Consider the following 21,317-nt stretch of genomic DNA (forward strand, 5'->3'; position numbering starts at 1 on the left):
GGCAGACCGTCTTTCTAAATATACTGACAGTGCATGCCAAGGTTTATAAAGTGAAGTGCTTCATTTCGAGAGCGCTGTGACAGTCTGACGGAGACACACTTACCCAATCAACTCTCAGAGAACCTTACGCTACCTGTCAGGCGTGTATTTAAAAAGGCTTAAAGAGCCTACACTTTCAAGGAGAAGATGGTGACGTAAGGCAGGGAACGCCGGGAGACGCCTTCAACCCACCCCTGACGCACTTCCGGCGCGACGCTGTCCCTCCACGCCTGGACTGGGCCGTGGGGGAGGGAGGCGGTTAGTGTGCTTTAGCGCCTTTCCTGACGGCGGTAGATTTGAAGCGCTTTACGGGGGCCGGGCCGGGAGACGAGACGTCGGTGGCGGTGCAGGTGAGAGGCGCGAAGGCGTCCGTCGGCGTGGCGTCACTCGCGGCGGTCCCCGGGTACGAGAGCGGGAAGGGCCCAGGGCGAGGGGCGGAGCCGCGGCGGCCGGGCGGGAGGGCGGCCGGGCCGAGGTAACCGTCTTTCCGTCGAGGTCCCCGGGCTGTGGAGGCGCCGAGGGGTGGCCCCGGGGACAGCGGCGCGGCCTACGGTCCCGTGGCGACCGGGACGGCTGGCAGTCGAGCCCCGGGGCGCAGGAAAGCGCTCTTCCTCTCCAGCCCCCGCCCTCCCGGCCCGGCGCACACCTCCTCCCTGACGCATTTTGCCGCACAGGCTGTAATATGGCGGCAGCGACGGCGGCCTCGGCGCCCGGGAGCTAGGTGCGTTTTGGATGCTGCTTCTCCACCGGGAGACCGAGCGCTGCTGCGCTACGGTAGGTGGGACATCTGCGTGGGGGACGGGGAGGCGCCGCGCGAGGGCCTGTCAGGTTAGGGTTAGGGAGGAACGGGCACAGAGCCAGAGTCCCCGGGAATAAAATCGACAGCGAGCTGCCGTCCTCCGACCTTCTCCTCCGGTAGGGACAGCGGCGGTCGTGCGCGCCTAAGTGACACAGGCCCCTGATGTTAAGGATTCTCCTAAAACTCAAGTGCGGGCTCTTAGCCTTGGCTCTCTAGAAGTTTTCCCACGTTCCCGAGCAGCTGGCAGCGGCCGGGCCTTTGGGGAGGAGCGTTCCGCTTAGAAGATGGTTTCTGAGCCGCTTCGCCTTTCGGAGAAACGTCCTGCTTTGGGCCCTGCTGTTTTTACTCTGATGTCGAAGAGAGTCACCGTTAGCCGCTGGCCGTGTCTGATCGTTTTGGGGAACCTGACAAGCACGACCTTGCGCACGCCGCTTGCTTTCCTCCCTTAGCGTATACGAGCGCATTCGGTGCACTGCGAGGATCTCTTTTTGCTTGTGTTTGGTCACCCGTGAGTCTGAAAAAATAATAGAATGTTTTGGAAATACGGAAGTTCATATGAACTTTCAGAAGCTAAGACCGGAAAGGATAAAATACATGCTTGTGTTTGTGTCACCCGCATTGTGTAAAGAATGCTGACGAGTAATTGCCCTTTTGTAAGAGTTACTGGAAGAGTAAACGTCTTACAAGTTTTAAAAGACTGCCATCAAATCCAGAAATTGCACAGATACTTAGAATGGTTGCTGCTTCTATAGATTTTTTTTTTAAAACCTAAAAGTTTAACTTCTGAGATAGAGCTTCAAAACGCCCATAATTCCACACTCAAGAAAGGGGTCATCGTTCAAGGCCAGCCTGAACAACTTGATGAGACTCTTACCTCAGACAAACAAATCATTTTCTTAGGGACTGAGGGACCCCACTCTTTAATTTTAATACGTGGGTTGTAATTATTTCTGCAAGAGTTTACTTTCCTGTTTAATGGCTCAACAGTTGCTTTAAAATGCTTATTTGAATTGATTGTCGCGCTTGCTCCCTAGGTGGGTTGGGGTGAATGTGGCTTTTGCAAAAACGGTTTTTCTTCCTATAAGCCAAAATTTGGATCTTGAGATTTGCAGGCAGTGTTTTGTACTTAAATATTTAGAGAAAGCTACTTTAATTGGAACTTTGTGTTTTACTGATAGGGAAAATTTCGTGCTTTGTTTTGGATTGGTGGCGTTGTTGGCACGTACTCTACCATACTGAGCTGTATTCCTAGCCCTTGTCCTTGTGTTTGTGTGTAGGATCCAAGACCGTCTGTGAGGCAAGTGTTGGATCACTGGCCACACACTAAGCCCCCAGTTTACAGATGCCTGTTTAAGTGTTGTGTTTCAACTGCCAGTGGTTTGAGTATAGCAAAGACATTAAAGAGAACAGTACTATTTGGAAGAGCATAGGTGTCTTTCCTGACAAGTTGTTGGCTTGTTTTACTTAATTCATCAGCAGTGCATATATTCATAAATGAATGCAAATGTTTTGAGTTAATTTTCATTTATTATTTGATCCATGTGAATACTTTAAGAGGGAACTAAAGAAGCCAGTATAATTCCCTTGCAGGTATCTTTTTAAAGAAAGAGATATATTTTTACTCAGTTGTGGAGGCTTCAGGCCATGGCTGACCGATTGTTTTTGGGCTTGTGACAAGGCATTACATGATGGGGAATACACAGTAGAGTAAAACGTCTTCTTCTTGGAGTCCAGGAAACAGAGGGTGGAGGGGCTGTCCCAATACTACCTCCAGGGACTCCCTTCCAGTTACCCAACTTTATTTTGTTAGTCCCAATCTCCTAAAAGATCCACCATCTCCCAGTAATCCTAAAGACTGGCAACCAAACCTTTAACATTTGGTCCTTGGAGGACAATTAATATCTAAACTTCAAGATAATGTCTTCTAGACCTGATAGGAAAGATTAATGCAAGAAACAACAAGAAATCTCCAGTATTACTATCTAAATAAGACCTGCATAATAGCAGCACCAACTGACATGCCAGTATGGATGGGGAAGACTAACCGTAGATGAAGATGACTGCTGAGAGAGGGAGAGTAAGTTGTCCTCAGAGATGAGCCCCAAATAGTCCTGAAACATGCACGTATGAGTGGCGCTGAATGCACTCAGTGGGGTGTGTGTATGTGTGTAACAATAATACAGAAGTTACGGTTTGAGAGAAATTGTGGGAAGACATGGAGAGGGAGAGATAGAAACTTTTAAATACAATACTTATGTATAGAATTCTCAAAAAATTAATTAAATTTTTTAAAAATACCAAAACTGTACCAAAGGGTCCCTTCTCTTTGTATTCAAAACTTAGTCCTCCTTGGAAGTAATCCTAGAAGTAATTTAGAAGACTGAAAATGGTTCAGCAGGTAAAAACCTCCAAGTCTCAGGACCTGAGTTCTATCCCTGGGACCTACATAGTAAAAGGGGAAAAACCAATTCCCTTAAGTTGTCCTCTGATCTACATACATGCGCATGGCGTGTGCCCTCCACCTGCTAAATAAATAAATGCAGTAAAAATGTCAAAGTAATGTGGAAAACACAAAATAATGGTACTCATTACTAGATGTTAATGTTTCTGAAAACTTGTTTACAACGTGGCACTAATCAGTAGTTAGAGTATTGGCTTTATGTTTATATGCACATAATTTTCTTTTTTAGAATTTTTATGTGCACTGAGTGTTTTACCTGCATGTATACATGTGTACCACATGTGTGCCTGGTGCCCCAGAAGAGTATGTCAGATTACCTGGCACTCCAGATCCTCTGGATCAACCACCATGTGGGTGCTGGGAATTGAACCTAGTTCTCCGTAAGAGCAACAAGTACCCATAATGGCTGAGTCAACTCACCAGTCCCTATAGACAGAATCTACCCGGTCCTGCAGCCATTCAGTCCCAAGTAAACACACAGAGGCTTATATTAATTATGAACTGTTTGGCCTATTGCTCAGGCTTATTACTAGCTAACTCTTATGACTTAAATTCACCCATAATTCTTGTCTGTGTTTAGCCATGTGGCTTGGTATCTTTTCTCAGTAAAGCATACTCCCCTTGCGTCCTCTGCATCTGTCTGGTGTCTGTGTCTCTGCCTTTCCTCTTCCCAGAATTCTCTTAGTCTGGTTGCCCTGCCTATACTCTTGCCTGGCTACTAGACAATCAACGTTTTATTAAACCAATACGAGAGACAAATCTTTGCAGTGTATAAGACTATTATCCCACATATTTTTCACAAATACCGTCGTAATTTATACACTATAGATTAAACAAGATAAAGTTTTTTAAAGGTGCTACAGTTAAAAAGTTGTTCAGGATTTTTTTTTAGTGAGTTATTTATTTTAAATTTTACTTTTAAAAAATTAAGAATTTCTAGGTCATTACATTGATATCCAGAATTTTTCCATGAATGACATTTCATTTTCATGTATCCCACCCACCACATTTAACATATTTCTCTTTTAGAATGTCAAAAAAGGAGATAGTAGTTTTAAGTGTACTGCTTGTAAATGCAATGTTTTATTCCATTAAGGGCTTACAGAACATGGTAACAAAGAGTGGTTGCACTTCCACAATTTTATTGTCATTGTGAATGAAATAGTGTGTTGTTTTTCTTTTTGGTTAATAAAGTGTCATAATTTTTAAAAAGTGCATATATAAAAGACACAGTCTTAAAGATCTGAAATAGTTTTAATTAACTTACCTGAGTCCTATAAGAAAGTTGTTAGTTGTCAACAAACATAGCAGATGGGTTAATCCCAACGGAGGCATGTGGATCTCCTAAGTTCTAGGTCAACTCAAGTTCCAGGATAGTCGGAGCTGCATAAAGAGACCCTGTCTCAAAACAACAAGAAATAATAAATTTTAAAAAATAAGCCTAGCTGATAAGAACATATTATTTTTCTTGTTATCGGGTTTTGAGCTGAAGAAATGAAAAAGGAAAGAAATGGTAAAACAACAACAAAGCACTTTAACAGAGAGCATCCCAATAAGAGGATGTAGGGAGCAGACTCAATTTCATTAGCAGTACAGACTGATAAGATTATTACTGGTGGACCCTGGGAGAGTCAGTAATAGCAGTATCTCTTGTGAAAAGCACATGTATAAGGAGAGAGCAATGCAGGCTATAGAAAACACAAGCTCTGTCTGGGTGTTTTGGTACACACTTGTCACTCCAGCAGTTAAGAGGTGGAGGCAGGAGGATCAAGAGTTTAATGTCATTCTCAAGCTACATAGTAAATTAGATGCCAGCCCAGGTTACATAAAACGATCTTTAAAAATAAAAGGCTGGAGAGATGGCTCAGTGGTTAAGAGCACTGGCTGTCTTTCCAGAGGACCCAGGTTCAAACATTCCCAGCACCCACATGGCTCACATCTGTCTGTAACTCAGTTACAGGGAATCTGATACCCTCACACTAATGCACATAAAATTAAATAAATTTTATTTTAAAAATGAAAACAAAAATAAAAGCTAACAACAGAACACAAGTGCTTTCAGGCATATTTGCATTAACTAACATTCTTTCTATTTGATGATGAAGTTCCTGGCCCAGGCATTGTGCTTTGTGTAGAAGACAAAGATTTAGCAGGGACTTGTGGCACAAATAATTTAAAGTACTTGAAAAACTGAGTCAGGAAGATTCTAAGTTTGTGTCTTGCATAGGCCAAAGAGTGTATTCCAGGCCATCTTTGACAACTATGGGAGATTGTGTCTCAAAATTTTTAAGAAAAAAATTTTGTGAAACCAGTCCAAAAAACAAAAAGATTTTGATTTAGTAGAATTTATAGGTGAGTTTATAATTTTCACTGAGGAAGGACCATTCAACTTGAAGAGTGAGTCCCAGAATACTGTGGTTGAACTGAATCTTTTTTTTTTTTTAATGTGCATTGGTGTTTTGTTTGCGTGTATGTTTGTGTGAGGATGCCAGATCCCCTGGAACTAGAGTTACAGGCAGTTGTCAGCTGCCATGTGGGTGTTGGGGATTGAACCCAGGTCTTCTGGAAGAGCACCTGGTGCTCTTAGCTACTGAGCCATCTCTCCAGCCCCGCCAAATTGAATCTCAAGAAACATAACCAGAAGAATGAGAAGGTGCAAAGAAAGACTTGGTTGACATCTTAATCATTTAAAAAAAATCCACTGTCTGTTCCTCTAAGAGTGAGACTCAATGTAATGCTGATTCTGAAACTTCAGATAACTCTTTGAATGTGATAAAGTCACTACATTACTTATTACCTAATTAAAATACTGACTAATAATTGGTTGCCTATATACTTTAGGCTTAAAGACCCATTAGTGTGAATATGGAAATCTGTTTACATATGAAACTGCAAAATGAATTTGTGACCACTCATTGATGTTTCTGAAATATATTTGAGGAAGTTTAGCATTTTGTTTTATAAATATTATTTATTGGTGACATGCAAAATGATTAATAAACACTTTAAATAATATTTTAATCATTTGCATGGAAAGTAAAGTAATACAAATGGTAACAGTTATAGTTAGGACTTTGCATGTTATTTGTATAACTAGGTTTTGTGTTGTGTGTGAACTTACTGACTTTATTTCTTATTTTAAAAGTATTTCCATGCCAGGTCTCATGGTGCACTCTTGTAATCACAGTACAGGAGGGAGAAGCAGGGGGATTGAAAGTTGAAGTTTAGCCTGAGCTTCATTGGGAGACCCTGCCTTAAAAAAAAATCTCTAATAAGAAAATAAATAAGTAAATTCAGTGTCACTCAAATTTCTGTGGAAGTCAGGTAGGCAAAGTGAGTTTATAACATCAAGTATATGATAAATGGTTACAGTTCATAAGCAATAATGGAAAGAAGGTGAAACTAGAACATGCATTCCATCTAATGGGAGCAGTATATACGGACTGCTGTACAAAAATGGGACACTGTCCCAGGTGTGGTAATTATTTTTCAGAAAAATTCAAATCTGGGTTTATAATATTAGCTATAATTCATTCAGGCTAAGCAAATTTGTGACAAATATATATTCACAAAAGATCTGATCATATTCTGAGACAATTGGTGACTAATTTTTCCCTCCTGAAATGGATCTTGCTATTTGTTTTAGACAGAAAACCCTCTGGAGTGCTGGGAGCACAGGATTGAATGAACCATTTTTGAAATTTTTATGGACTCAATTTTTCTTTAAATTAAAATTTCTATCTTAATAATCTTTTTCTCGAAAAAATGAGATATTGATTAAATATTTGTCTTACTGTTTCAGACTTTAGGTATTATTAAGTAAAATTTGAGTCATAAATGTAGAGGAAACATCCTATTTATGACTAGCAATTGTTAAGTCTTTAGTGATGATTAGTAACAGCGTCTTAGTAATTTTATTTATTTTAAACATTATTTTATATGTGTGGGTGTTTTGCCTACATATATGTGTGTTCACCATGTGTGTGCAGTGTCTGTAGAGGTCACAGAGGGCATTAAGTCCCCTTGAACTGGAGTTAACAGATGGTCGGGAGCCACCATATGAATTCTGGAATTCAAATGTCGGTTCTCTTGAAAAGCTCTTAACCACTGTACTATCTCTCAACTCCATTTAATAACTTTAGAGACATAGTATATAAGCCATCTTTTGTGTCACCATTATTCATTAAGTGTTTTTGTCTTATTTTGAGACAGGGTCTCATTATGTAGCTTTGGGTGTCTTGCAAAACCATGTAGACTAGGCTAGCCCTAAACTCACATAGATCCACGTGCCTTTTGCTCCTGAGTGCTGGAATTAAAGGATAGTAAAAAGACTATCACTATGTTATCCTGACTTTAGTCCCCCAATGTTTGGACTAAAGGGTTGTGTCACCATGCATGCCCATCTTTCAGTTATTTTCTGTAATAGATGTAAATCTACTATTGTCTCAATTAAAAATATCAGCCAAGGTATACAGAGGTATAACTCAGTGGTAGAATACAAGTACTATGTGTGAGGCCCTAGGTTGCCTGTACCCAGCACCAAAAAAAAAAAAAAAAAGAATGACAAAAAGGAAGAATCTTTTCATAGTAAAGAATGCAGACCTTTCAGGGCTCTGCTTACCATGAATTGTCATAGACTGTTCGCTGAGGCACCTTAGAAATCTAGTTGTGATCATTTAAATAAAAACAAAAGTGTTTTAGTCTTTTTTGACTAAAGTGTTTGGTCTGTTAGCTTGGCTGTTATTCAGTACTTGCTGAATAACATCTGCTCTTCACTTTACTGCGTCATTCCATACCAAGCATTATAATTGGACATTTTAAGTCCTTAAAATCAATGGTTTACAAGAAGAATGTCAAGTAAAAGGTACCTGCTGTAGATAAAGCTGTCTACATGCTGTCTCACACATTAGTACGTGCCTGTCATAGGCTGTTTGTTCCTCTTGATCACAAGTTGCCTCGTGTAAAATTTAATGTGCTTTTGGTCAGAATTCTCTCTACCATATATTAGTATCATCGAAATACTACCCTTCCAGATCAGGTGTAGTGGTGGTACACACCTGTCATCTCAGCACTGGGGATTCTGAGGCAGGTGGATTGCCTCAAATTTGAGGCCAGCCTGCGCTACATAGTGAGTACCAAGTTAGCCAGAGCTACAGAGTAAGATTTTGCCTCAGAAACAAAAACCTCTTCCTTTTCTTCAAAGATGATTTATTTTGGTTTTGTTGGGAAATTTGAATATTTTTCCTTACTATCTCACATTTTAATTAGAGCTCTCATTTTTTGTTTCCTAGGAGCAAAAGGATTGGCTCAATTGTCCTTGGTGGGTTTTGTTTTTTATTGTTTGTTTCCCCCCACCTAAAGGCAGTGTTCATATTCTGTTCACTAGTTATACATTCTTAATACAGTTTTCTCTGTGGGGTGGCACTCTGGCTTTGGTTGGTAAAATAGAGATTTATTATATTATAATGATGGCTGGTGGTAGTGGCGCATACCTTTAATCCCTGCACTCAGGAGGCAGGGGCAAGTGGATACCTGTGAGTTTGAGGGCAGCCTGGTCTACAGAGTTACAGGACAGGCTCCAAAGCTATAGAGAAACCCTGTCTTGAAAAACCAAAAAAAGAAATTTATTTTATTATAATGACTATGCTCTCTTCAGGAGCACATTTACTAAAATTGGAATAATAGAGATTAGCACGACTCCTGCCTAGTAATTAATTTAACCTTTTAAGTCTTTTTTATTTTCTTCAAAGTACAGTCTTAATCTCTAAAAGTCATGAGTTACCCAATGGAAACAAATGGAAAATAAATTGAAATAATATTTGTAACTTATGTGCAGTAGAATTGACTTTTGTGTATTAATGGAAAATCTTTGCTATTTTAGTCTGCTTGCCTGAAACTGTATCATATACACTTACAGACTGAAGTGTTGGAACCATGGGAATAAAGGTCCAGCGTCCTCGATGTTTTTTTGACATTGCCATTAATAATCAACCTGGTAAGAATATTAATGTTTTTAATTAAGATTTTCATACTAGTCTTTAAAATTGTAATCAAGACATTTAAACCAATTACCTTCTTTTTCAGCTGGAAGAGTTGTCTTTGAATTATTTTCTGATGTATGTCCCAAAACGTGTGAGAATTTTCGTTGTCTTTGTACAGGTTTGTTTTCATTTTCAATTGCCCTAATAATTCCTAGAAATATTAGCTGTGAGACCTGCATGTGGATGAATACATAAAATGCCAGAACCCAGGCTGAGTCAAGAGCATGAATTCAAGGCCAGTCTGGGCCATAGGCAAGGTGTGATTTGTACTCCTGTAGACCCGGCCTTTGGGAAGCTGAGATGGGTGTTGTGAGTGTAATGCCAGCTTGAGTTACATACTGAGACCTGGGTTCAAAAATCCAAGTTAACTAACAAATTAAAAAATAAATATTAGCTGTAATAGGATTTATTTGTGATTGATTTCTGTGTTCTCCAGAAAAATAGAGGCTTTTGTAGTACTTCAGTCTTTTCTTCTTGTTGACCTATGAATGTTTCTTTTTCCAGGTGAAAAGGGGACAGGGAAATCAACTCAGAAGCCATTACATTATAAGAGCTGTCTCTTTCACAGAGTTGTCAAGGATTTCATGGTTCAGGGTGGTGACTTCAGTGAAGGTGAGACTTTGAGTCCCACAGAAGAGAAGACATATTTATGTTTTGGTTAACATAAAGGTTTTGGGTGTTTTTTGTTGTGCATGTTGAACAGGACATGGAAATCAGAAAACAATTTATATTAAGAGTCTGTCCTCTCCACTATATGGGTTCTAAGGATCAAGCTCAGGTTGTACTTGGAAGTGTGAGTGCCCTTTTTCCACTAAGCAGTCTTGCAGCCCATAAAGGATCTTTATTTTTATGACTTCTTTACTAGTTTTTAACTGTGTTTGTACCAGAGTGCAAGTGCCTGAAGAGACCAAAGGTGTCAGATCCTCTAGAGTTGAAGTTATTAGACTGTTGTGAGCTGCCTGACGTGGGAGCCGGGAACTGAACTCGGGGATTCTGTGAGAACAGTATGCTTTTAACTGCCAAGCCATTTTTCCAGCTCCATATGGAAGTTTTAGTTTGGTTTTCTTCTTACTCCATTGAAGTCTTTGGTGAAGTACATAGGAATACTCACAGAAATATAGAAAAGATGAAAACAGAGAAGGGAATTTCCCCTTTTACTCCAGTGCTAGGGAGTAAGCCCAGGGCCTTGTCTATGCTAGTTAGGTGCTGCTCAGCTGTGCCTCGGGACCAGTGTATCTATGTATGAATTAATTTCACGGGTTTGCTTCTGAACACAAAACAAACATTATAGCCTCTAAATCTGCCATATGAATTTGACTTTTATACAGCTTGAAGTACTCTCTCTAGTTTTTGTTTTTTTTTTTTTTCTTCAATTTTATCTATGTTTCTCTGTAGCTTTGGAGCCTGTCTGAAACGAGCTCTGTAGATCAGGCTGGCCTTGAACTCATGGAGATCTGCCTACCTCTGCCTCCTGTGTGCTGGTGTGCACCACAATCACCTAGAAAAACAATATTATTTTTAAGGACACTATGAAAAGGTGTCATTTTATTAAGAGACTTGTATACTCACTTGACAGATCTTTTCCCTATAGATTTTTTTTTAACATTTATTTATTGTGGGTGCTAATGTGCTATGGTATGTGGAGTTAGAAAACAGTTTGCAGTGTAAAGTTTCTCCTTCCAGCATGTGGGTCCCATAGATTGAACTCTGTCAGATTGGTGACAGGCACCTTTACCCTGAGTCTTTTCCCATGAATCTTTTTTTTTTTTTAAATATTTATTTATTTATTATGCATACAATATTCTGTCTGGGTACAAGCCTGAAGAGGGCACCAGACCTCATTACAGATGGTTGTCAACCACCATGTGGTTGCTGGGAATTGAACTCAGGACCTTTGGAAGAGCAGGCAATGCTCTTAACCGCTGAGCCATCTCTCCAGCCCCCCATGAATCTTAATAGGCTTGTTAGTTTTGGTTTGTTTTAAAGAACATACTTTTTTTTTTTTAAATATTTATGTGCATTGTTGTTTTTTTCCTGCATGTCTTTGTGAGGGTGTCAGATCCCCTGGAACTGGTGTTAGAAAGGCAGTTGTAAACTGCCATGTGGGTGCTGGGGATTGAACCCAGAGCTCTTAACCACTGGAGCTTTCTCTTCAGCAGCATCACCCCACCCCACCCCACCCCACCCCTTTTTTTTTTTCCAGTTTTCGAGAGAGGGTTTCTCTGTAGCTTTAGAGCTTGTCCCGGAAACTAGCTCTTGTAGACCAGACTGGCCTCCTGATTCACAGAGATCCACCTGCCTCTGCCTCCTGAGTGCTGGAATTAAAGGCATACACTACCATCACCTGGCTTTTTTTTGTGGGGGGAGCAGGGTTTCTCTGTAGGGGTCCTGGAACTCACTGAAGGTGTCGCCATCACAACCTGGCAACTTGTCGTATTCTTACTGTAGTATCATAGGAGAAAGGCAGTTTCCAATCTTGTTATTGGCATTATATTGATGTCTTATAATTTGTTATAGTCCTTTGAGTGTTATTGATTCAGAATTGAGAAGTGTTTGGCTGAATTTACTATCCTGAGATCTAAGAGTGATTTTTTTTCATTTCTAGGGAATGGAAGAGGAGGAGAATCTATTTATGGAGGATTCTTTGAAGGTAAAATTTATACATCTAAATTGTTTTTCTTTTTTATTTAACTTTTTTGTGATTTGATGTGAAGTTGTCAGATTCCCCTGTAACAGACAGTTGTGAGCTGCCATATGAGTGCTGGGAATTGAACCTGGGTCCTCTGGAAGAGCACTAAATTGTTTTTAGTATTTTTCACTCATTATAAATTATAGTAGGTCTGGACCTTGAGTTTTCATACAACTAAAGGCAGATAAGTAGAAATAACTTAATTGGTTTTATGTTTCACTTTTGGTATTCAGGAGAATATTATCTCAAATTTCGCTTACTTTTTTGCATTCTCTAATCAAGGATTGGAAGACAAGTTCTTTCCATTGAAGTAAATAATGCTATGGTGAAGGTGAATGAAGTTGAATCTAGACTGATGTTTATCCATGCTCACAATGAAATGGATAAACTGTAAAGGAATCTTGTCTGGACTCTCTTACTGTATTGCTGTTTATTTTTAATAACAGGGCTGGGATCAAATCCCAGGCCTTGTGCATGATAGGCAAGCAAGGCATAGAAATTTTATGTACTTTAGACTCAGTGATAGTGTGCTTGATTAGCGTACATGGGACACTGAGTTCATCCTTTATGCCAGGGGGTAAAAATTAGTGTTAAATCTAAAAATATAGAGAAGAAAAAATTAGGTTCATAATTGCTTCTTTCTTCCTTCGTAACCTACTTCGTTGTTTGTGTTGTGTTTGACAGTAATGAACACTTCCAGCCAGGCATGGTAGCAATGGTTGTAATACCAGCACTAGGGAGGCTGAGGAAGGATTTGGAGACCAAATTGGCTTAAATAACAAGACCCTGTCTCAAATAAACAAACAGGAACATTTCTGTTATGAACAGGAGTGAAAAATGAATTTTTTTTGAGTGTGATGTATGTGTACAAGTGTAGCAAATAGGAACATTTGCACATGTGTACAGAATAGAGGAAGACATCAGGGCTCTGTCATTCTGCCTTATTCCTTTAGACAGGGTCTGTCACTTAGCCTTAAGCTAAACTATCAGCCAGCAAGCCCAGCAGTTCTATTACTGCCTCCCACAGCACTGAGCTTAGAGGTGTCCAGTAGTCAATTTGGTCTTCTACATAGTTGGGTCCTGGGATCTGAAGTTGGGTCCTTATGTTTGTACAACAAACTTCTTTTTTTTTTTTTTTTGGTTTTTCAAGACAGGGTTTCTCTGTGATTTTGGAGCCTGTCCTGGAACTAGCTCTTGTAGACCAGGCTGGTCTCGAACTCACAGAGATCCGCCTGCCTCTGCCTCCCGAGTGCTGGGATTAAAGGCGTGCGCCTCCACTGCCCGGCCACAACAAACTTCTTAACCACTAAGCCATCTTGCCAGCCTCTAAAATAAGTGTTTTGGAGCTTATGCTTCTAACATAACTGAAAATTTTTCTTTTCTTTAGATGAAAGTTTTGCTGTTAAACACAACAAAGAATTTCTCTTATCAATGGCCAACAGAGGGAAGGATACAAATGGCTCACAGTTCTTCATGTAAGTATTTAAGGTCTAAAGTATCCCTTCTAACTTTCCCCATTGCCATTATAAGAGAAAAATTGTAAGAGAGGTGAAAAAAAGAATTACTAAGGGGGATAGTAGAACCAGTTACTAAAGATCTCAGATGGTAGAGCTCTCCAAGAAAGTAGGAGAGGTGGCTTAACGGCATTTCTCCTGTCAGAGGACAAACTTGGGCACCATCCACCACTGTACCTGGCTTTCATTTGTTTTGTTGTTTGGGGGTTTTTGTTTTGTTTTTTAAGACAGGGTTTCTCTGTGTAGCCCTGCTGTCCTGGAACTCGCTCTGTAGATCACCCTGGCCTCAAACTCAAAGAATTCAGCCTCTCTCTGTCCCCCAGTTGCTAGAACTAAAGGTGTGTGCCACTACCACCCAGCTATACCCAGCTTTTTGTGTGGGTGCTAGGGATCAAACTCATGCTGTACACCAAGGACTTTGTCTAGTTGTGAGAGATTTTGTGCCACGTTTCTGGTACATAACCACGTACCAGGCTTCTAAATACATCATTTTAAGTTTGACTTTGGGAATAAAAAGGAGTTGAGGGCAGTGCTTGCAAAAATTTCATTGAACAAAAAATGCTTTAGTTTTAGGTGAGTTTGGTTTGAAAGAATCTCATGCTCAAGGCTCTTTGAACTTCTGGGTTCAAGTTATCCTCCATCTTAGCTTCCCCCAGTACATGTACCATCATGTTCTTATTTGGACTTGATCTGTTTTAATGCTACTTTTCTTCAACACAGAATTTTTCTTTATATCACAGATTGCCTGGTGAAGGCAACTTCCATAAGTAAACTTGTTTGAACATGGATTCTAAGCAGGAACACTGAGCACTAGTCACTTACTGTGTGCTAGGTGCCATGATTTTTAGATACTCCGAGAGCTCTGGAACTTGGGTTTTCATGCAAAAGAATCCACAGTTAAATATTGGCAGTTAATTTTTAAATGTATGAGACTTAAGTGGACTGTTTCTATACTGGTTGAACAAATACATTTCGGGGCCACAAACAGTGACTGTTCCCATCTTAAGTCCTCTAATACCCTCAACTTTAACTGTTAAATGTTAGGGTGAAAAGCACTGTTGTTAAACCCGTGAGCTAGTAGAATGATCTGGTAAATTTTGGTAATATCAATATAGTAGAACATCATACAATCAGGAATATTTAAGAAACCCAGTTACATTTAAGAAATAACGGGTGGATAGAAATAATACCAAATGTTAACTACATGCAGGTCAATAATAAGTAGTCACTGCTTTTATATTCAGAACAAGTGTTTTTTTTTTTAATTGTGTGGAAAATCCTTTGCACTCATGAGGTTCTGCTGTGTAAAGGTAACACAATTTCTTGTTTCCATGCACTGTTTTTTTTTTTTTTAGAGATGCTAACTTTGTCTCTTTGTTTTTTATTCTTATATCTGATGACTTCCAAAAGAACAACGAAACCAACTCCTCATTTAGATGGGTAAAGTTTTTAATATTTTACAACGTATTTTAATATTTCACAACAACTTTGTTGCTATTAAAGTAAGAAGATTTTATTTAGACATCTTTACTTAACACTCTAGGCATCATGTTGTTTTTGGGCAAGTGATCTCTGGCCAAGAAGTTGTCAGAGAGATTGAAAACCAGAAGACAGACGCTGCTAGCAAGCCGTTTGCTGAGGTGCGGATACTCAGTTGTGGGGAACTGATCCCAAAGTCTAAAGGTAAGAGCAGGTCCATGTTTTAGGGAATTCTTGTTCAAATAAGCAGAAAGATTCTAAATCTTTGGCATAAAATTCTTAATGAAGTGTATATAAAGCATGAAGGTTTTGTGGGATTAGTTATATTTTGTGCTGTTACTTTTTTTTTCTAATTTTGTGTGTGTGTGTTCCTGCACATATGTGTCTATTTCACCACAACTTCAGTTATGGTTCCTCAGAAGCCATATACAAGGTACCATAACCATAGTATACAGTAAGTAAATTATACTTGGAAAGAATTTTGCACAATGTTTATCATTTTGTATGTGCTCTGCAGGTAATTATTCTCTACTACTTTCTTCAACCTCTTTGGGTGTTGGGGGGTGAGGTTAGATCTCTCTGTGTAGCCCTGGCTGGCCTGTAATTCACAGAGATTTACACACACAAGTGATGGGTTTAAAGATAAGCATCAACACGCCCCGTTCAACCTCTGTTTCACATTCTGATATAGGTCACATCTGCTAGAATGCTTGTTTTGAAAATGTGCATTTGTTCTAGTGCATATGATGTTTCAGGAAATTTTGCTTATGCATAATCTTGTCTGCATACTAAGTGAACTTTACTTGACTGAATACCTTTATAGGCACATTCAAAAAGTATAAGCTATACTACTTCTGATAATTTCATGAGCAAAAACTCCTGGTATTTTCATGAGCAAACTATTTTTCTTTCTTCAATGTCTTAAAGTTCTTGTCAAATAGATCTTTCACTTCCTTGGTTAGAGTTACCCCAAGATATTTTATGCTGTTTGTGGGTATCGTGAAAGGTTATTACTTATTTTTTATTTCTCAACAATTTAATCTAAGTAAAACTCAATGACCGCTTTTGTTTTCTTTTTTGATATATCACCAATGAAAGTTTGAGTGTTGATATTTTCCTTTGGCCATGTTTTGCTTCTGTTTTTTGAGACGAGGACTCACTCTGCAGTCAGAATGGCCTCAAATTTGTTATCTTCCTATCCTTGTTCGGCCTCTTTTTTCCCCCCCATGTGGTTTTCTTTTTCTTTTTTCTACTTTTTTTTTAATTGATATTTATTGAGCTCTACATTTCTCTCTGCTCCCCTCCCTGCCTCTCCCCTTCCCCCTTCAACCCTATCCCAGGGTCCCCACGCTCCCAGTTTACTCAGGAGATCTTGTCTTTTTCTACTTCCCATGTAGATTAGATTTATGTAAGTCTCTCTTAGTGTCCTCATTGTTGTCTAAGTTCTCTGGGATTGTGATTTGTGGTCTGGTTTTCTTTGTTTTATGTTTAAAAACCACTTATGAATTATGTGATACTTGTTTTTCTATGTCTGGGTTACCTCACTCAAAATAATGCTTTCTAGCTCCATCCATTTTCCTACAAAATTCAAGATGTCGGTTTTTTTCTGCTGTGTAGTACTCCATTGTGTAAATATACACAATGGAGTTTACACAATGGAGTACTATTTTCATTCTTCTACAGGTTGACATCCAGTTATGCCAGCACCATTTGTTGAAGATGCTTTCTTTCTTCCATTGTATACTTTTGGCTCCTTTATCAAAAATGAGGTGTTCATAGGTTTGTGGGTTAAAATTTGGGTCTTCTATACGATTCCATTGGTCGACTTCTCTGTTTTTATGCCAGTACCACACTGTTTTCATCACTGTAGCTCTGTAATAGAGTTTGAAGTCAGGGATGGTAATGCCTCCAGAAGATCCTTTATTGTATAGGATTGTTTTGGCTATCCTGGGTTTTTTGTTTTTCCATATAAAGTTGATTATTGTCCTCTCAAGATCTGTGAAGAATTTTGATGGGACCCTTTTGGGGATTGCATTGAATCTATAAATTGCCTTTGGTAGAATTGCCATTTTTACTGTGTTGATCCTCCCAATCCAAGAGCAAGGGAGGTCCTTCCATTTTCTGGCATCCTCCTCAATTTCTTTCTTCAATGTCTTAAAGTTCTTGTCAATTAGATCTTTCACTTCCTTGGTTAGAGTTACCCCAAGATATTTTATGCTGTTTGTGGCTATCGTGAAAGGTGAAGCTTCTCTGATTTCCCTCTCTGCTTCCATATCCTTTGTGTATAAGAGGGCAACTGATTTTTTGGAGTTTATCTTGTATCCTGCCACATTACTAAAGGTGTTTATCAGCTGTAAAAGTTCTTTGGTGGAGTTTTGGGGGTCGCTTATGTACACTATCATATCATCTGCAAATAACGAAAGTTTCATTTCTTCCTTTCCTATTCGAATCCCCTTGATCCCCCCCCTTATGTTGTCTTATTGCTATTGCTAGAACTTCAAGCACTATATTGAAGAGGTATGGCGAGAGTGGACAGCCTTGTCGTGTTCCTGAGTTTAGTGGGATGGTTTTGAGTTTCTCTCCGTTTAATTTGATGTTAGCTGTCGGCTTGCTGTATATAGCTTTTATTATATTTAGGTATGACCCTTGTATCCCTAATCTCTCCAATACTTTTATCATAAAGGGATGTTGAATTTTGTCAAATGCTTTTTCAGCATCTAATGAAATGATCAGTTTAGATTTGCGTATGTTGAACCAGCCCTGCATCTCTGGGATGAAGCCTACTTGATCATAATGGATAATTTTCCTAATATGTTCTTGGATTCGGTTTGCCAGTATTTTGTTGAGGATTTTTGCGTCGATGTTCATGAGTGAGATTGGCCTGTAATTCTCTTTCCTGGTTGAGTCTTTGTGCAGTTTTGGTATCAGAGTGACTGTAGCTTCATAAAAGGAATTTGGCAATGACTCTTCTGTTTCTATATTGTGAAATACATTAAGGAGTATAGGTATTAAGTCTTCTTGGAAGTTCTGGTAGAATTCCACATTGAAACCATCTGGTCCTGGGCTTTTTTTGGTAGGGAGATTTTTGATAACCGCTTCTAATTCTTCGCGACTAACAGGTCTATTTAGATTGTTCACCTGGTCCTGGTTTAACTTTGGTATATGGTATTTATCTAAAAAAGTGTCCGTTTCCTTTACATTTTCCAGTTTTGTGGCATATAGGCTTTTGTAGTAAGATCTAATGATTCTCTGAATTTCCTCTGTGTCTGTGGTTATGTCCCCCTTTTCATTTCTGATCTTATTAATTTGCAAATTCGCTCTCTGCCGTTTGATTAGTTTGGATAGGGGTTTGTCAATCTTGTTGATTTTTCTCCAGGAACCAGCTTTTTGTTTCATTGATTCTTTGGATTGTTTTCTGTGTTTCTATTTTGTTGATTTCAGCCCTCAGTTTGATTATGTCCAGTCTTCTACTCCTCCTAGGTGAGTCTGCTTCTTTTTTTTCTAGAGCTTTCAGGTGGGCTGTTAAGTCTCCAATGTGAGCTTTCTCTGTTTTCTTTAAGTGGGCACTTAGTGCTATGAACTTTCCTCTTAGGACTGCTTTCATAGTGTCCCATAAGTTCGAGTATGTTGTTTCTTTATTTTCATTGAATTCCAGGAAGACTTTAATTTCTTTCTTTATTTTTCCTTAATCCAGGTATGGTTCAGTAGTTGACTGTTCAGTTTCCATGAATTTGTAGGCTTTCTGGGGGTAGCATTGTTGTTGAATTCTAACTTTAATCCATGGTGATCTGATAAGACACAGGTGGTTACTAATATTTTTTTGTAACTGTGGATGTTTGCTTTGTTACCGACTATGTGGTCAATTTTCGAGAAGGTTCCATGAGCTGCAGAGAAGAAGGTATATTCTTTCCTATTTGGGTGGAATGTTCTATAGATGTCTGTTAAGTCCATTTGCTTCATTACCTCCATTAATTCTCTTATTTCTCTGTTAGGTTTCTGTCTGATTGACCTGTCCATTGGTGAGAGAGGAGTGTTGAAGTCTCCTACTATTAGTGTGTGCGGTTTGATGGTTGCCTTGAATTTTTGCAATGTTTCTTTTATGTACGTGGGTGCTTTTATATTAGGGGCATAGATGTTCAGGATTGAGACTTCATCCTGATGAACTGTTCCTGTTATGAGTATAAAATGCCCCTCTCCATCTCTTCTGATTGATTAAGTTTGAAGTCAACTTTGTTAGAGATTAGTATGGCCACACCTGCTTGTTTCTTAGGTCCATTTGCTTGATAAGCCTTTTCCCAGCCCTTTACTCTGAGTAGGTGCCTGTCTTTGTGGTTGAGGTGTGTTTCTTGTAAACAGCAGAATGTTGGATCCTGTTTTCTTATCCAATCTCTTAGCCTGTGCCTTTTTATAGGTGAGTTGAGTCCATTGACATTAAGTGAAATTAATGACCAGTGGTTGTTAACTCCGGTCACTTTTTTAGTCGTCGAGTTTGTGTGTTTCCCTTCTTTGAGTTGTGTATGTGAAGGGTCTCTAGATGTCTGAGTTATTGTGGTCATTGTTGGACTCCTTGGTTAGTGATTTTCCTTCTATTACTTTCTGTAAGGCTGGATTTGTGGCTGCGTATTGTTTAAATTTGTTTTTATCCTGGAAAATTTTATTTTCTCCATTTATAGTGAACGAAAGCTTGGCTGGGTATAATAGTCTGGGCTTGCACCCATGGTCTCTCAGTTTCTGCAGTACATCAATCCAGGACCTTCTGGCTTTCATGGTTTCCATGGACAAGTCAGGTGTAAGTCTGATAGGTTTACCTTTATAAGTGACTTGGCCTTTTTCCTTTGCAGCTCTTAAAATTCTTTCCTTATTCTGTATGCTCTGTGTTTTGATTATTATATGGCGAGGGGATTTTTTTTTTTTTTGATCCAGCCTATTCGGTGTTCTGTATGCTTCTTGAATCTTCATAGGTATATCTTTAGGTTGGGAAAGTTTTCTTCTATAATTTTATTAAATATATTTTCTGGACCATTGAGCTGCACTTCTCCTTCTTCTACTCCTATTATTCTTAGGTTTGGTCTTTTTATTGTGTCCCAGATTTCCTGAATGTTTTGTGATGAGAGTTTGTTGGACTTGCTATTTTCTTTGATCAGTGTGTTTATTTTCTCTATGGTATCTTCAGAATCTGAGATTCTTCTAACTCTTGTATTCTGTTGGTTATGCTTGTTTCTGTAGACTCTGTTTGTTTACTTAAAATTTCCATGTCCAGACGGCCCTTTGTTTGTGTTTTCTTCTTTGCCTCCATTTCAGTTTTCAAGTCTTGAACTGTTTCCATTATCTGTTTGATTGTTTTTCCTTGGTTTCCTAGGGTATCATTCACTGATTTATTCAATTCTTCAAACTTTCTGTTATATTTCTCATCCATTTCTATAAGGGCGTTCTTTACATGCTGTTTAAGGGCGTCAATTACTTTCGTGAAGTCAATCTTTTCTACTTCTTCTTGATTAAGGTGTTCATGTCCTCGCGTTGTGAGGTCGCTGGTTTCTGGTGGCTTCATGTTGTTTTTCAGATTGTTGGGTGAATTCTTGCATTGACTTCTGCCCATCTCTTCTTCCAAATGCTCCCTTATGGTTCTTCTTTTACTGGATCAGGTCTCCTTGCCTACTGATGTACCTTCTCAGTGATGGCTCTCTTGGTGCCTAGATCAGATCTCCGTGCCCAATGATGGCTCTCTCTCCAATGCTGGCTCTCCTGGCACCCAGATCAGGTCTCCATGCTGGTTGGGTAGCTCGTAAACAAAGCTCCTACCCTGCTTGGTGCAGGCAGGTCATAGAAACAAAGGAACTCCCGCCCGCTTGGGTGCCCTGAGGATTCGGACCCAGTGCCCAGACAGGCTGGGCTGGGTGATGTTATGTGTCGATAGAGGGCAGGGGGGCCGAAGTGGGGAGGGTTCTGGATGCAAGCTGGGTGGGATAGGAAGAAAGAGGCAGTATGCAGGGAGTAGAGGCCCTGCAGAGAGCCCAAGAAGGATACGGGGTTGAGGAACTTCTGAGTTCCCTGTCCCGGGCTGGCGCCGCGGGGTCAGAAACTCACCCCAATGTTGGCTCTCCTGGCGCCGAGAGATCAGGTCTCCGTGCTGGTTGGGTAGCTCGTAAACAAAGCGCCTACTTTGCTTGGTGCAGGCAGGCTATAGAAACAAAGGAACTCCCGCCCGCTTGGTTGCCCTGAGGATTCGGACCCAGTGCCTTTTTTATGGTTTTTTGAGACAGGGTTTCTCTGTGGTTTTGGGGCCTGTCCTGGAACT

The 21,317-nt window shown here is 39.7% G+C and overlaps 1 protein-coding gene across 9 annotated transcripts in view; it reads left to right on the forward strand.

The window, feature by feature from the left end:
- Positions 1-250: 250 nt before the first annotated feature.
- The window catches only part of Ppig (peptidylprolyl isomerase G), a 34,989-nt gene continuing 13,922 nt past the window's right edge, over positions 251-21,317 (forward strand). Inside the window, exons 1-10 of one of the 9 annotated variants that reach the window (XM_041631467.1) lie at positions 251-389; positions 714-813; positions 8,591-8,619; positions 9,217-9,294; positions 9,384-9,458; positions 9,845-9,952; positions 11,946-11,990; positions 13,417-13,504; positions 14,954-14,983; positions 15,087-15,226. In XM_041631467.1, the coding sequence (XP_041487401.1) occupies positions 9,234-9,294; positions 9,384-9,458; positions 9,845-9,952; positions 11,946-11,990; positions 13,417-13,504; positions 14,954-14,983; positions 15,087-15,226 (547 nt within the window). In that variant the 5' untranslated portion in view covers positions 251-389; positions 714-813; positions 8,591-8,619; positions 9,217-9,233. Of the gene's footprint in view, positions 390-424; positions 443-713; positions 814-8,590; positions 8,620-9,180; positions 9,295-9,383; positions 9,459-9,844; positions 9,953-11,945; positions 11,991-13,416; positions 13,505-14,953; positions 14,984-15,086; positions 15,227-21,317 lie in introns of those variants that run through there. The other 8 variants (XM_041631460.1, XM_041631462.1, XM_041631458.1 and 5 more) reach the window with 8 other exon arrangements.

The sequence above is a fragment of the Microtus oregoni genome, unplaced genomic scaffold, assembly GCF_018167655.1.
Source record: "Microtus oregoni isolate MIOR12 unplaced genomic scaffold, Mior012 000037F_ref0000500, whole genome shotgun sequence".
NCBI lineage: Eukaryota > Metazoa > Chordata > Mammalia > Rodentia > Cricetidae > Microtus > Microtus oregoni.